Source organism: Salvelinus fontinalis, chromosome 32, assembly GCF_029448725.1.
Source record: "Salvelinus fontinalis isolate EN_2023a chromosome 32, ASM2944872v1, whole genome shotgun sequence".
Lineage (NCBI taxonomy): Eukaryota > Metazoa > Chordata > Actinopteri > Salmoniformes > Salmonidae > Salvelinus > Salvelinus fontinalis.
This window is the reverse complement of record NC_074696.1, coordinates 45,735,996-45,751,829: the sequence shown is the minus strand read 5'-3', so window position 1 is coordinate 45,751,829 and position 15,834 is coordinate 45,735,996. Positions and strand designations below refer to the sequence as shown.

The window sequence follows — 15,834 nt, the reverse complement described above, 5'->3', positions numbered from 1 at the left end:
TTTTTGGCCAAGTGAGACAGTAGCGTCCCGCCTAAACTCAGATTTTTGGATATAAATATGAATTTTACCGAACAAAACAAACATTTATTGTCTAACATGGAGACCTGGGAGTGCCATCAGATGAAGATCATCGAAGGTTAGTGATTCATTTTAACTTAATTTCTGCTTTTTGTGACAACTCTCCTTGGTTGGAAAATGGCTGTATAGTTTTCTGTGGCTAGGCGCTGAACTAACATACTGCATGGTGTGCTTTCAACTTAAAACTTTTTTGAAATCTGAAACTGTGGCTGGATTAACAAGAGGTTTATCTTTAAAATGGTGTATAATACTTGTTTGTTTGAGGAATTTTAATTATGAGATTTCTGTTGTTTGAATTTGCGTCCCACATATCGCAGAGAGGTTTAAGAGGGAGAAATGTATGGTTGAGAAAACAGAGGCCGGAAGACTACACATGATAACTCTGAAAAAGCTGACAACAGGAGGGTCATTCCAAGGCCTCTCTGTCCTAGAGAGGAAAGGAGAGAACGGCGAGAATCTGCCGTTAGAAAAGTGATAAAACTGTATGTGCGTGCGTGTGTGTGTATGCGCATAGAGGGGGTTATAAAGACTGTTCACATTTCGGTTGACTTTAGAACGTTCTCGTGCAGAAATCTGGGACTTTGCCTAATTCTTATTAACCCTAGTTTTACAACCTAGGGGGAATTGGTCAAAGCTATAGTGATTGTTATCATCATTGGGATTGAAAATCTCGTGACAAATTGTACAGCTGAATAAAACAACTCAAAGTGGCTCAACACTAACAAACAAACCCCAACCAAGGGAGGGATAATAGCTCTCAGGTACTAGCCTATAGAGAAATCGCTAAAAAAAAAATTACAAAGACACATCCCTGCTCCCTCAGTCTCCAGGGGATTTGATTGCTACAGTTGGTTTTAAAGACAAGATTTTCCATTCTAGCATATACTAAAGCAGTAAGTTCCCTTCAGGTCAATAGACACCTTTACGAGGGGGACTTGTTCCCAATAATACAGTGTTAGTGAAAGGACAAATAGGGTACGTACCTATGCTGTACACAACACAATTGCTCTTGCCATCTTCTGCTGCCAGCCAGGTGACATCCTGAAGCCACCTGGGACCGCCAGTCAGAACCACAGGAACAGGCTGCTTTGGAGACAGAGCGCTCTGTAGGACAGGAAAGACGGTGGTGGTACATTAGTATTTTGCTGTCTAACAATCTGTGATCACTCACACTCATTCATCAATCAGGCCTGTCACTCTTATGTAAAGTGAGTTTTCATAGCCTTTTTCACAGTTGACCTGAGAGTGAGATTGAAGGAGAGTGTGTGTTATGGGGCACAGGCCAGGCCGAGGCCGCCACTCAAATCGATCCTCCATCCATCCATCTCTATGAACAAAGTGATAATTGTTACGGGCTCTTCTGATCTTGCACTTCAGGGGGCTTCAGGAGTCCTAAGGAGAATTTGTATTTGTATTTATTATGGATCCCCGTTTTCTGCTGCCAAGGCAGCAGCTACTCTTCCTGAGGTCCAGCAAAATTAAGGCAGTTAATACAGTTTTCAAAACATTACAATACATTCACAGATTTCACAACACACTGTGTGCCCTCAGGCCCCTACTCCACCACTTCCACATATCTACAGTACTAAATCCATGTCTATGTGTGTGTATAATACGTACGTTATCGTGTGTGTGCTGCTTTAGACATGATCTTTAGACACATTGTACTATCGTTGCGATCACCACAGCTTCCTGAAAGACTGGCGTGGATGGGAAAGAATCTAAAGAATTGTTGTGCATTTCAAAAGAATGACAAAGGGCTACACATCACAATGCAGGGGTAAATGATGATCTTGGACTATATTTCACTTCCTGCCTAGTTCAGGTATGATATGTAATTTCTCATAAAAAGTGGTTTAATATGCTTTCTGAGAGACAGAGAGACAGAATACCACTGCTTGACACATTATTCTCTGACTAAATATAAGTGTTCCTAACCCTCTCCACTGAGCTCAACAGCAATTTTAAAATTGTATTTTACCTTTATTTAACTAGGCAAGTCAGTTAAGAACAAATTCTTATTTTCAATGACCGCCTAGGAACAGTGGGTTACCAGCCTTGTTCAGGGGCAGAACGACAGATTTTTACCTTGTCATCTCAGGGATTCGATCTTGCAACCTTTCGGTTGCAAGTCCAACGCAAAGCAATACTAGGCTGAGGATGGCTGACGTTTTACATGCCCGTAACCGATTGTGTTATTTGTTAATTTCTTTGCATTGTTTGTAACCAATTTTTTTACTTATTTTGTACATAATGTTGCTGCCACCATCTCTTATGATCGAAAATAACTTTTGGACATCAGAACTGGGATCACTCACCACAAACTGGAAGAAGCTTTTTCCTTTAACGAGTCTGACGAGAAAGATATATTGCTCTCCCGGGAATAGGCCCAGATCCCCGTAATTTGCGTGAAGAAAAGACAGAGGAAAAGAAGACGTAGATTGGGCTGCCTTTTGAGAATCCGTAGGCGAGCGAGTAAACTACCACTGCCATCAATTCTACTTGCTAACATGCAATCATTGGAAAATACAATTCATGACCTACAATTACCAACGGGACATTAAGAACTGTAATATCTTATGTTTCACCGAGTCGTGGCTGAATGACGACACGGATAATATAGAGCTGTTGCGGTTTTCAATGCACCAACAGAACAGGTGCCCCCTGTATATAGCCTTGTTATTGTTATGTTATTGTGTTACTTTTTATAATTTTTTGCTTTAGTTTAGTTGGTAAATATTTTCTTAACTCTTCTTGAACTGCACTGTTGGATAAGGGCTTGTAAGTAAGCACTTTACGGTAAGGTCTACACTTGTTGTATTCGGCGCATGTGACAAATAAAGTTGGATTTGATTTGATCTACTGTATATCCAATCTTACTTACCGTAGAGACTGAGTGTATCCGAAATGGTCTATTTCCTATATAGTTGTCACGACTTCCGCCGAAGTTGGTCCCTCTCCTTGTTCTGGCGATGTTCGGCAGTCGACGTCACCGTCCTTCTAGCCATCACTGATCCATTTTATATTTTCCATTGATTTTGTCTTGTCTTACATCACACCTGGTTTCAATCCCATCATTACATGTTGTGTATTTAACCCTCTGTTTCCCCTCATGTCTTTGTCTGTGATTGTTTGTTGTATGTTAGTGCAAGTCTTGTGTTTGGTGTGATACGGGTTTTGTACCCTTATTTATTATTTGTATATATTTGGTTCTGAGTTTTTTTCAGCATTTATTAAACTGCTCCATTTATACCAAGTTCACGCTCCTGAGCCTGACTTCCCTGCCACCAGCACGCACCCATTACAATAGTACACATCTTTTGATAAGGGAATGGTGAATGTGTATATGTAATAATGTATGCAATTAAAAATCAACAACATTTTAATGTATCTCTATGGAAGAGGGTGCAATTTCAGATGCAGTCTTTGCCATGGTTTTAGGAACCTCACTGTTAAATGAAAATCTATATAACCAGTTGACTCACATTATAATATACACCTCATAGATTTTTTGTTTTTCTGGACTTTGGCTGACTGTTGTTCAAACTAATGTGAACTTTCAACCACTAAATTAGGATCACAGTGATTGGGTCAGGTCAGGATATCAGTTCCAATGTATCTCTGTGAGCTGCTCTCTCTCTACCTCATGTTCAACAATAGGCTGGTACACCATCAATTACTGCTTCAAGAAGAAGGAAGAAGGGGTCTGTCCCCATAAAGCCCAGATCCAACCGATTTTAAAGCTGGGATTCGAAAAATTACAAAACTGTATATATCAAGAATTTAAATGATCATTAAACACATTCCCAGAACCCAGACTGTAGGTTTAAGTGTCTAATTGTGCTGTATGTATTCCAGCTTTAAAATCGGTTGGATCTGGGCTTTATGGGAACAGACCCCTTCTTCCTTCTTCTTGAAGGAGTAATGTCTCCTTCTGAGCCATTGTAACTGACTGTGACACACCACCAGCTGATGCATACATTTGCATGTCATTAGTTGATGACATGAATCTGCAGATAGCCGTCCACTTTAGATGAGCAAGATCTATCATATCGATAATAGCCATACACAAAATCCTATGAATTAAAGTGTCCCAAAAGGATTCTTTTTAGCAATTATTTTAACATAAGATTTGGCTATATTCAACCATGAACGAAAGAGCTCTCTACATTTATTCTCAAAAAAAACAAACATTCATCATAGCAGTTAGTCTTTAATTAGTCTGGTCACGGGTGCACCTCAGCCACGCTCAAGGTCCTAAATGATAACATAACCGCCATCGATAAAAGACAGTACTGTGCAGCCGTCTTCATCGACCTGGCCAAGGCTTTCGACTCTGTCAGTCACCACAATCTTATCAGCCTTGGTTTCTCTAATGACTGCCTCGCCTGGTTCACTAACTACTTCTCAGATAGAGTTCAGTGTGTCAAATCGGAGGGCCTGTTGTCCGGACCTCTAGCATTCTCTAGGGGGGTGCCACAGGGTTCAATTCTCAGGCTGACTCTTTTCTCTGTATATATCAATGATGTCGCTCTCGCTGCGGGTGATTATTTGATCCACCTTTACGCAGACGACACCATTCTGTACACATCTGGTCCTTCTTTGGAAACTGTGTTAACAAACCTCCAAACGAGCTTCAATGCCATACAACACTCCTTCCATGGCCTCCAACTGCTCTTAAATGCTAGTAAAACTAAATGCATGCTCTTCAACCGATCGCTGCCCGCACCTGCCCGCACCTGCCCGCCCGACTAGCATCACTACTCTGGACAGATCTGACTTAGAATATGTGGACAACTATAAATACCTAGGTGTCTGGCTAGACTGTAAAATCTCCTTCCAAACTCATACTAAGCATCTCAAATCTGAAATTAAAGCTAGAATTGGCTTCCTATTTCGCAACAAAGCATCCTTCACTCATGTTGCCAAACATACCCTCGTAAAACTGACCATCCTACCAATTCTTGACTTTGGCAATGTCATTTACAAAATATCTTCCAACACTCTACTCAGCAAATTGGATGCAGTCTATCACAGTGCCATCCGTTTTGTCACCAAAGCCCCATATACTACCCACCACTGCGACCTGTATGCTCTCGTTGGCTGGTCATCGCTACATATTCGTCGCCACACCCATTGGCTCCAGGTCATCTATAAGTCTTTGCTAGGTAAAGCTCCGCCTTATCTCAGCTCACTGGTCACCATAGCAACACCCACCCGTAGCACGCGCTCCAGCAGGTATATTTCAATGGTCATCCCCAAAGCCAACACCTCCTATGGACGCCTTTCCTTCCAGTTCTCTGCTGCAAATGACTGGAACGAATTGCAAAAATCACTGAAGCTGGAGACTTATCTCCCTCGCTAACTTTAAGCATCAGCTGTCAGAGCAGCTTACCGATCGCTGCAGCTGTACAGTACACAGCCCATCTGTAAATAGCCCATCAAACTACCTACCTCATCCCCGTATTTGTTTTTGTTTTTCTGCTCTTTTGCACACCAGTATTTCTACTTGCACATCCTCATCTGCACATCTATCACTCACTCGTGTTAATTACTAAATTGTAATTACTTCGCCACTATGGCCTATTTATTGCCTTACCTCCTTACTTCATTTGCACACACTGTATACAGATGTTCTATTGTGTTATTGACTGTATGTTTGTTTATCCCATGTGTAACTCTGTGTTGTTGTTTTTGTCGCACTGCTTTGCTTTATCTTGGCCAGGTCGCAGTTGTAAATGAGAACTTGTTCTCAACTGGCCTACATGATTATGTAAAGGTGAAATAAAACTTTAATAAAATAAAAGCCTGAAATAGCCCAGCGGACGATGTCTTGATATCTGCATTTCTGCGTAATGCTGCCACTTTCTTCTCCTTATCTCCTAAGTCACTTGTTTTTTCTAATTTGACAGGGCTTTGTTTTAGGGCCCTGACACAGCACCGGGTGGGGGAGATGAGAGGCAGGGGTGAGGCAGGTGAGTGGGGTGTGGGATAATTATCAGGCCTCAGCATCAGCAGGGGCTTGCCACCTCATGGTCAGTCCGGGCTGTTGTTTTGGAATGAGGTTGTGCTGACTTCACGTCGTTTTAACTTCTCACCACATATCCAGAGAAACAGCATCACGGTTCCATTTTCTTCACGACAACAGGGCACAGGTCTTCCATGTTTCTCTTTCTATTTTATGAGAGGTGAAGCGTGCTGAACGCGTAATGAGGGAGAACTCGGTTTGTTGTTTTGAAATTCTCTGAAAAGCTGTTCTATTGAAATAGTGGCCATATCTGGAAAAGCCAAAGTTCCAAAGGCTGGGCCTAAAATAGTATATAAGAGATGATGTAGAGTTGATTGTGTTTTGGATCACTGTCTTGCTTCATGACCCAGCTGCACTTCAGCTGACAGACACATGGCCTGACATGCTCTTGTAGAATTCTCTGATACAGAGCAGAATTCAGTGTTCCTTCTATTGAGGAAAGTTATCCAGGTCCTTAGGTAGCAATGCATCGTTGGCATGAGGTTCTCACTGTGAAATTCAGTGTTTGGTTTTCGCCAGATTTAATGGAACCCATCTCGTTCTCATTGACTGAAGTTTGCGAAAAACCACCTGGAAGCACCTGGATGTTTTATCAAGACTCTTGGAAGAATGTTCGATGGAGAGATGAGTCAAAAGTTTAACTTTTTGGACGACATGGGACCCATTATGATGACAAGTCCCCCCCCCCCCCCCACCCCACACACACACACACACACGCTCCACTTGGGAGGCACATTGATCAGATTTGAATCAATGCTGCAGAACTCTGCTCTAAAGCTGTATATAAATTTGCTTCCTGCAACACAAATTCAAAAAAGTTCTGGGACACTGTAAAGTCCATGGAGAATAAGAACACCTCCTCCCAGCTTCCAACTGCACTGAAGATAGGAAACACTGTCACCACCGACAAATCCACTATAATTGAGAATTTCAATAAGCATTTTTCTACGGCTGGCCATGCTTTCCACCTGGCTGCCCCTACCCCGGTCAACAGCACTGCCCTCCCCTCTGCTACTCGCCCAAGCCTTCCCCATTTCTCTTTCTCCCAAATACAGTCAGCTGATGTTCTGAAAGAGCTGCAAAATCTGGACCCTTACAAATCAGCCGGGCTAGATAATCTGGACCCTTTCTTTCTAAAACTATCTGCTGAAATTGTTGCCACCCCTATTACTAGCCTTTTCAACCTCTCTTTCGTGTCGTCTGAGATTCCCAAAGATTGGAAAGCAGCTGCGGTTATCCCCCTCTTCAAAGGGGGGGACACTCTTGACCCTAACAGCTACAGACCTATATCTATCCTACCCTGCCTTTCTAAGGTCTTCGAAAGCCAAGTCAACAAACAGATTACCGACCATTTCGAATCCCACCATACCTTCTCCACTATGCAATCTGGTTTCAGAGCTGGCCATGGGTGCACCTCAGCCACGCTCAAGGTCATAAACGATATCTTAACCGCCATCGATAGGAAACAATACTGTGCAGCCGTATTCATTGACCTGGCCAAGGCTTTTGACTCTGTCAATCACCACATCCTCATCGGCAGACTCGACAGCCTTGGCTTCTCTAATGATTGCCTCGCCTGGTTCACCAACTACTTCTCTGATCGAGTTCAGTGTGTCAAATCGGAGGGTCTGTTGTCCGGGCCTCTGGCAGTCTCTATGGGGGTGCCACAGGGTTCAATTCTTGGACCGACTCTCTTCTCTGTATAAATCAATGATGTCGCTCTTGCTGCTGGTGATTCTCTGATCCATCTCTACGCAGACGACACTATTCTGTATACTTCTGGCCCTTCTTTTGACACTGTGTTAACAACCCTCCAGGCGAGCTTCAATGCCATACAACTCTCCTTCCGTGGCCTCCATTTGCTCTTAAATACAAGTAAAACTAAATGCATGCTCTTCAACCGATCGCTGTCTGCACCTGCCCGCCTGTCCAACATCACTACTCTGGACGGCTCTGACTTAGAATATGTGGACAACTACAAATACCTAGGTGTCTGGTTAGACTGTAAACTCTCCTTCCAGACTCACATCAAACATCTCCAATCCAAAGTTAAATCTAGAATTGGCTTCCTATTCCGCAACAAAGCATCCTTCACTCATGCTGCCAAACATACCCTTGTAAAACTGACCATCCTACCAATCCTCGACTTTGGTGATGTCATTTACAAAATAGCCTCCAAAACCCTACTCAATAAATTGGATGCAGTCTATCACAGTGCCATCCGTTTTGTCACCAAAGCCCCATATACTACCCACCACTGCGACCTGTACACTCTCGTTGGCTGGCCCTCGCTTCATACTCGTCGTCAAACCCACTGGCTCCAGGTCATCTACAAGACCCTGCTAGGTAAAGTCCCCCCTTATCTCAGCTCGCTGGTCACCATAGCAGCACCTACCTGTAGCACGCGCTCCAGCAGGTATATCTCTCTGGTCACCCCCAAAACCAATTCTTCCTTTGGCCGCCTCTCCTTCCAGTTCTCTGCTGCCAATGACTGGAACGAACTACAAAAATCTCTGAAACTGGAAACACTTATCTCCCTCACTAGCTTTAAGCACCAGCTGTCAGAGCAGCTCATAGATTACTGCACCTGTACATAGCCCATCTATAATTTAGCCCAAACAACTACCTCTTTACCTACTGTATTTATTTATTTATTTATTTTCCTTCTTTGCACCCCATTATTTCTATCTCTACTTTTTTCTATCTCTACTATCTCTACTTTTTTTTTTACTTTTTTTTACTTGCTATATTGTATTTACTTCGCCACCATGGCCTTTTTATATTTTTATTTATATATATATTTTATTTGCCTTCACCTCCCTTATCTCACCTCACTTGCTCATATTGTATATAGACATATTTTTCACGGTATTATTGACTGTATGTTTGTTTTACTCCATGTGTAACTATGTGTTGTTGTATGTGTCGAACTGCTTTGCTTTATCTTGGCCAGGTCGCAATTGTAAATGAGAACATGTTCTCAATTTGCCTACCTGGTTAAATAAAGGTGAAATAAAATAAAAATCAAATAAAGTATCCATACCCACTGGATGTACTGATCATAATATAGTGGCCATATCTGGAAAAGCCAAAGTTCCAAAGGCTGGGCCTAAAATAGTATATAAGAGATGATACACAACGTTTTGTACTGATTCCTTATGTTGAAGATACAAAAAATATTTGTTGGTCTGATGTGTGTAATTATGAGCATCCAGACACTGCACTTGATGTGTTTATGAAATTGTTTCTTCCAGTTATTGATAAGCATGTACCTATTTCAGAAACTGTAAAAGTAGTGGTGAATAAGTCTGGCTGCACTTCTGATTGGCAAATTTACTGTAAATCATGTGACTAAACTGAACAAAAATAATAAGAAGAATGAAATGATTGGCAGAAAGACCAATTCAACTCCATTTTTCATTGAATCAGATGGCGCATTTATCACAAAACCTTTTGATGTTGCCATTTACTTTAATGGCTATTTCATTGGCAAAGAAGGAAATGCCAACAAGCTGTGAGCCATCATATTCATGCATAAAAAACCTACTAATGGAAGAAAAGCATTCTAAATTTAAATTATGTAAAGTAAGTGTGGGTGAGGTGGAAAAAGTTTTGTTGACCATCAATAATGAGAAACCACCTGGTATTGTCAACTTAGATGAAGCTACTGAGGATTGTAGCGAACAATATTTCCACTCCTATTTGTCGTATTTTGTATTTGAGTGTAGAAAAATGTAGCTTCTCATACCTGGAGAGAAGTCAGTCATTCCACTACCCAAGAATGGTAAAGCACCCTTTACTGGTTCTAACAGCCGACCAATCAGCTTGCTGCCCCAAAACATATGTTTGCAGAAAAAGAGCATTGTATCTGCTCAAACAAATTAACAACATACTTTCAGCATGCTTATAGAGAAGAGCACTCAACATGTACTGCACTGACAAATGACTGATGATGAAAATACATTTATGATAAGCTTTCTATCTAATAGAACATAGAGAGTTTTCTTTAATGGAAGCTTCTCTAATGTTAAACATGTAAAGTGTGGTGTACCACGGGGCAGTTCTCTTGTCCCTCTACTCTTTTCTATTTTTACTAATGGCCTGCCACTGGCATTAAACAAAGCCTGTGTATCTATGTATGCTGATGGTTCAACCCTATACGCGTCAGCAACCACAGCTAATGAAATCACTGCAGCCCAAAACAAAGAGTTGAAGTCTGTTTTAGAATGGGTGGCGGTAAAAAACAAGTCCTGAATATCTATAAAAGTAAGAGCATTTTATTTGGTACAAATAATTCCCTAGATCTAGACCTCAGCTGAATCTTATAATAAATCATGTGGCTTTTGAGCAAGTTGAGGAGACTGAATTACTTGGTGTTACCTTGGATTGTAAAACTGTCATGGTCAAAACATACAGTATTTATTAAATTGTGGTAAAGATGGGTAGAAGTCTGACCGTGTATTACGTTCGTCGATGGAAGGATCGGACCAAGGTGCAGCGTGGTAGGCGTACATTATAATTTATTAAATGAACACCGAAAAAAATTAAAAAAAACGTAACGTCTAGTAGGGATAAACAGCGCAGTACCAATAACAAGATCCCACAAACTACAGGTGGAAAGAAACTGCCTAAGTATGATCCCCAATCAGAGACAACAATAGATAGTTGCCTCTGATTGGGAACCATACCCGGCCAACAAAGAAATAGAAAACATAGATTGCCCACCCTAGTCACACCCTGACCTAACCAAATAGAGAATTTAAAGGATCTCTAAGGTCAGGGCGTGACACCGTGATAAAGAGATGCTCTGCTTTTTTAATACAACACTCCACAAAGTAAGTCCTGCTGGCTCTAGTTGTTACGTCCTGACCATAGAAAACTTTTATTTTCTATGGTAGAGTAGGTCAGAGCGTGACTGGGGGGTTGTTCTAGTTTATATTTTCTATGTGGGGTTCTAGGTTTATTTTCTATGTTGGTGATTTGTATGATTCCCAATTAGAGGCAGCTGGTTATCGTTGTCTCTAATTGGGGATCATACTTAAGTAGCATTTTTTCCACCTGTGGGTTATGGGATATTGTTTATGTTTAGTTGCCTGTTAGCACTGCATTGTCGTCACGGTTCGTTCATTCTTTATTGTTTTTTGGTGTTCCAAGTTTCACTTTTTAAATAAGTATGTGGAACTCATATCGCGCTGTGTCTTGGTCCGACCATTATTACGAACATCATGACACTAGTTTTATCTTATCTTGATTATTGCCCCGTCATATGGTCAGGTTCTGCAAAAAAGGACCTAGAAAAACTGCAGCTGGCCCAGAACCGAGCGGCACATCTTGCTCTTCACTCTAATCAGAGGGCTAATAATATGCATGCCAAGCTCTCTTGGCCAAAAGCAGAGGAGAGACTGACTGCATTACTTCTACTTTTTGTACAAATGTGCCGAAAATGTCAACTTGTTTGCATAGTCAACATACACACAGCTCTGACACACACACTTTACCCACATGACATGCCACCAGGGGTCTTTTCACAGTCCCCAAATCCAGAAAAAATTCAAGGAAATGTACAGTATTATATAGTGCAATGATTGCACGGAACTCCCATCTCAGATTGCTCAAGTGAACAGCTAACCTGGTTTCAAAAAACAGATAAAGCAACACCTCACAGCACAACGCCTATCCCCTATTTGACCTAGATATTTTGTGTGTATGTACTGATATGTAGGCTATGTGTGACGTTTTCCATTAATGTAGTTCTGTTCTTGTCTATTCATGTTCTGTATTATGTAATGTTTCATGTTTTGTGTGGACCCCAGGAAGAGTAGCTGCTGCTCATGGGGATCCTAATAAATAAAATACCAAATACTTCACCTGGAGAAAAGTCAGCCTGTCTAGTGGGTGGTAAGATAAGCAAGGGAGGCGAGAGTGTAGAAGAAAAGCATCTATGATCATTGGAGACTGTTCAGGCGTTCATGATCTCTTTATCACAGAGGAGTCTAAAGAGCTTGGGCTACTGCAGCATCATCCTCACAGGATAGACCTCCAAAGCTGATGGACTGTTGCTGTTCACATTTGTATTGAGTATCCCTGACTATCTCTGGAACTTGATGGCTAACGCAGTATTGCACATTTTCACTGGTCAGATAATGTTGAATTAGAATAGTATAAACTTGAGAGTTATACTATGTGTATTCAAAATCCAACAATTTCAATGAATTTCAAAGAATTAGTTGGACTTTAAAACCTGTCTAGGATCAGCGTGGCGCTAGCGGCACACCCCCCCCCCCACTGAAAAACCAGTGCCGCGAAATTCAAAAAAAATATTTTTTTAAAATATTTAACTTTCACACATTAAAGTCCAATACAGCTAATGAAAGACACAGATCTTATGAATCCAGTCAACATTTCCGATTTTTAAAATGTTTTACAGGGAAGACACAATATGTAAAGATGTACATCTATTACCTAAAAACACATTAGCATAATCCACCATCTTTTATTTGTCCACCAACACCAGTAGCCATCACCAATTCGGCTAAACTAAGATATTTATAGCCCCTAACCAACAAAAAAACTCATTAGATGACAGTCTGATAACATATTTATGGTATGGGATAGGTTTTGTTAGAAAAAAGTGCATATTTCAGGTATATGGCATAGTTTACAATTGCACCCACCATCACAAATGGACTAGAATAATTACAATGAGCAACGTGTTTACCTAACTACTAATCATCAAACATTTCGTAAAAATACACAGCATACACGAATCGAAAGACACAGATCCTGTGAATACAGACAATATTTCAGATTTTCTAAGTGTCTTACAGCGAAAACACAATAAATCGTTATATTAGCTTAGCACATAGCAATTAGCAGCCCAGCATTGATTCTAGCCAAAGTGAGCGATAAAAGTCAACATCGCCAAAAGATATTAATTTTTTCACTAACCTTCTCAGAATTCTTCCGATGACACTCCTGTAACATCACATTACAACATGCATATACAGTTTGATCGAAAATGTTTATATTTAGCCACCAAAATCATGGTTAGACAATGTGAAATGTAACTCGGCTGGTCAGAATTTGTCCTTGCGCCACTTAGACAGTGATCTACTCTTATACATAAATACTCATAAACGTGACTAAAAAATATAGGGTGGACAGGGATTGATAGACAATTTAATTCTTAATACAATTGCGTTATTACATTTTTTAATTTATCCTTACTTTTCAATACAGTTTGCGCCAAGCGAAGCTACGTCAAAAAACATGGCGTCCTAAGCCACTAAAATGTTTCGACAAACACGATTTATCATAATAAAAATGTCCTACCTTGAGCTGTTCTTCCATCAGTATCTTGGGCAAAGGATCCTTTCTTGGGAGAAATCGTCTTTTGGTGGAAAGCTGTCCTCTTGCCATGTGGAAATGTCAACTACGTTCGGGATGAACTGAAAAGCGTGCCCAACTTTTCACATCGTTGCAAAAATAAATGTCCCAAAATCGCACTAAACGGATATAAATTGCTATAAAACGCTTTAAATTAACTACTTTGTGATGTTTGTAACTCCTATAACGAGTGAAAAGATGACCGGAGAAATATAACAGGCTAAACTAACGCTTGGAACAGGAGAGGGTCGGTGTCTTCCACGCGCGTTACGCAGCAAGAAAAGACTTGCTAGCTAAAGGTTTTTTTCATTTGTAGGGCCTGTGAACGAGCAATCGAGCCCGTTGGAATCGTCATCACGTAAAGGCATCCAGGGGAAGACGTAAGAAGTGTCCGTATAGTCATAGCAACGACAGTGCCCTTTTAACTGACTTCAGAAAAGTGCCCAACATTTCTCAAATCTGACTCCATGTCAGGGAAATTGCTGTAGAATGGGCTCTGTTCCACTTAGAGACAAAATTTCAACTCCTATAGAAACTATAGACTGTTTTCTATCCAATAATAATAATAATATGCATATTGTACGATCAAGGATTTTGTGGGAAGCCGTTTAAAAAATTAGCCACATTAGCATAAATAGTCTAAACAGCGCCCCCATCCCCAACAGGTTAAAACAGGGGGCACATCCCAATGTCTTCATCAAAGGAATCTTTCAAAGACATCTTGGACAGGACATGTAAGCCCAACATTCCAGATATGTGTCCACGTGACTGTGACTGAGTGGGGATATGAGAGAGAGAGCAAGACGGAGAGCTCCACTGTAGTCCACTCTCCTCTCAAGTCCTACTGATTCTGCTCTTCCCAGCCAGGCTGAATCCTCTTTTCCTTATCAGGCCAGCACAGGCTGCATCGGCCTCTCCCTGCTCTGACAGCAGAGACAACAATGGGCTAGCGATACCACCGCGCTTCAGAGAGGGGAACCTGCCACAGGCGCAGATTACACACACATGCACACGTGGGTACACATGCGTGCACACACAAAAAGACACAAAAAGACACACACACACATTCCTTGCTTGCCAATTGTGTCTCTCTCAGAAACAAACACAAGCAAACATTCTCTAACTTCACAGGAATCAAAAAAACGTAAGTAAGTTGGTGGAATGATAGAGGCCACAACGATTGTCTCCTAGTTCCTGAAAATATTGAAATATCTGATGTCATTGGGAAGTTCTTTGCAACATGCAGTGCCTTCTTAAAGTATTCAGACCCTTTGAATTTTTCACATTTTGTTATGTTACAGCCTTATTCTAAATGGATTAAATCATTTTTTTTTCTCAGCAATCTACACACAATCCCCTGAATGACAAAGCAAAAACAGGTTTTTAGAAATGTTTGCAAATGTATTAAAAAGTAAAAACCATAAATACCTTATGTAAATAAGTATTCAGTCCCATTTGCTATGAGACTTGAAATAGAGCTCAGGTGCATCATGTTTCCATTGATCATCCTTGCGATGTTTCTACAACTTGGAGTCCACCTATGGTAAATTGATTTGATTGGACATGATTTTTAAAGACACACACCTGTCTATATAAGGTCCCACAGTTGACAGTGCATGTCAGAGAAAAAGTTTGGAACCACAAAGATTCTTGCTAGAGCTGGCCGCCAGGTCAAACTGAGCAATCGGGGGAGAACGGCCTTGGTAAGGGAGCTGACCAAGAACCTGATGGTCACTCTGACAGAACTCTAGAGTTCCTCTGTGGAGAAGGACAACCATATCTGCAGCGCTCCAACAATCAGGCCTTTATGGTAAAGTGGCCAGACAGAAGCCACTCCACATGACAGCCCTCTTGGAGTTGGCCAAAAGGCACCTAAAGACTCTCAGACCGTGCGAAACAAGATTCTCTGGTATGATGAAACCAAGATTGAACTCTTTGGCCTGAATGACAAGCGTCACGTCTGGAAGAATCCTGGCACCATCCCTATGGTGAAGCATAGTGGTGGCAGCATCGTGCTGTGGGGATGTTTTTCAGCGGCAGGGACTGGGAGACTAGACAGGATCGAGGGAAATATGAACAGAGCAAAGTACAGAGAGATCCTTGATGAACACCTGCTCCAGAGCGCTCAGGACCTCAGACTTGGGCGAAGGTTCACCATCCAACAGGACAACGACCCTAAGCACACAGCCAAGACAAAGCAGGAGTGGCTTTGGGACAAGTCTCTGAATGTCCTTGATTGGCCCAGTCAGAGACAGGACTTGAACCTGATCTAACATCTCTGGAGAGACCTGAAAATAGTTGTGCAGCAACGCAATACATTCCAACGGCACTGTATTTGGACC

The 15,834-nt window shown here is 41.4% G+C and overlaps 1 protein-coding gene across 2 annotated transcripts in view; it reads right to left on the bottom strand.

Moving 5' to 3' along the window:
* The window catches only part of LOC129831471 (zinc finger protein ZFPM2-like), a 121,456-nt gene that overhangs the window by 60,026 nt on the left and 45,596 nt on the right, over nucleotides 1–15,834 (bottom strand). For both annotated transcript variants that reach the window (XM_055894878.1, XM_055894879.1), the window contains one exon: nucleotides 1,062–1,182. In XM_055894878.1, coding sequence (XP_055750853.1) covers nucleotides 1,062–1,182 — 121 coding nt within the window. The remainder of the gene's footprint in view (nucleotides 1–1,061; nucleotides 1,183–15,834) is intronic.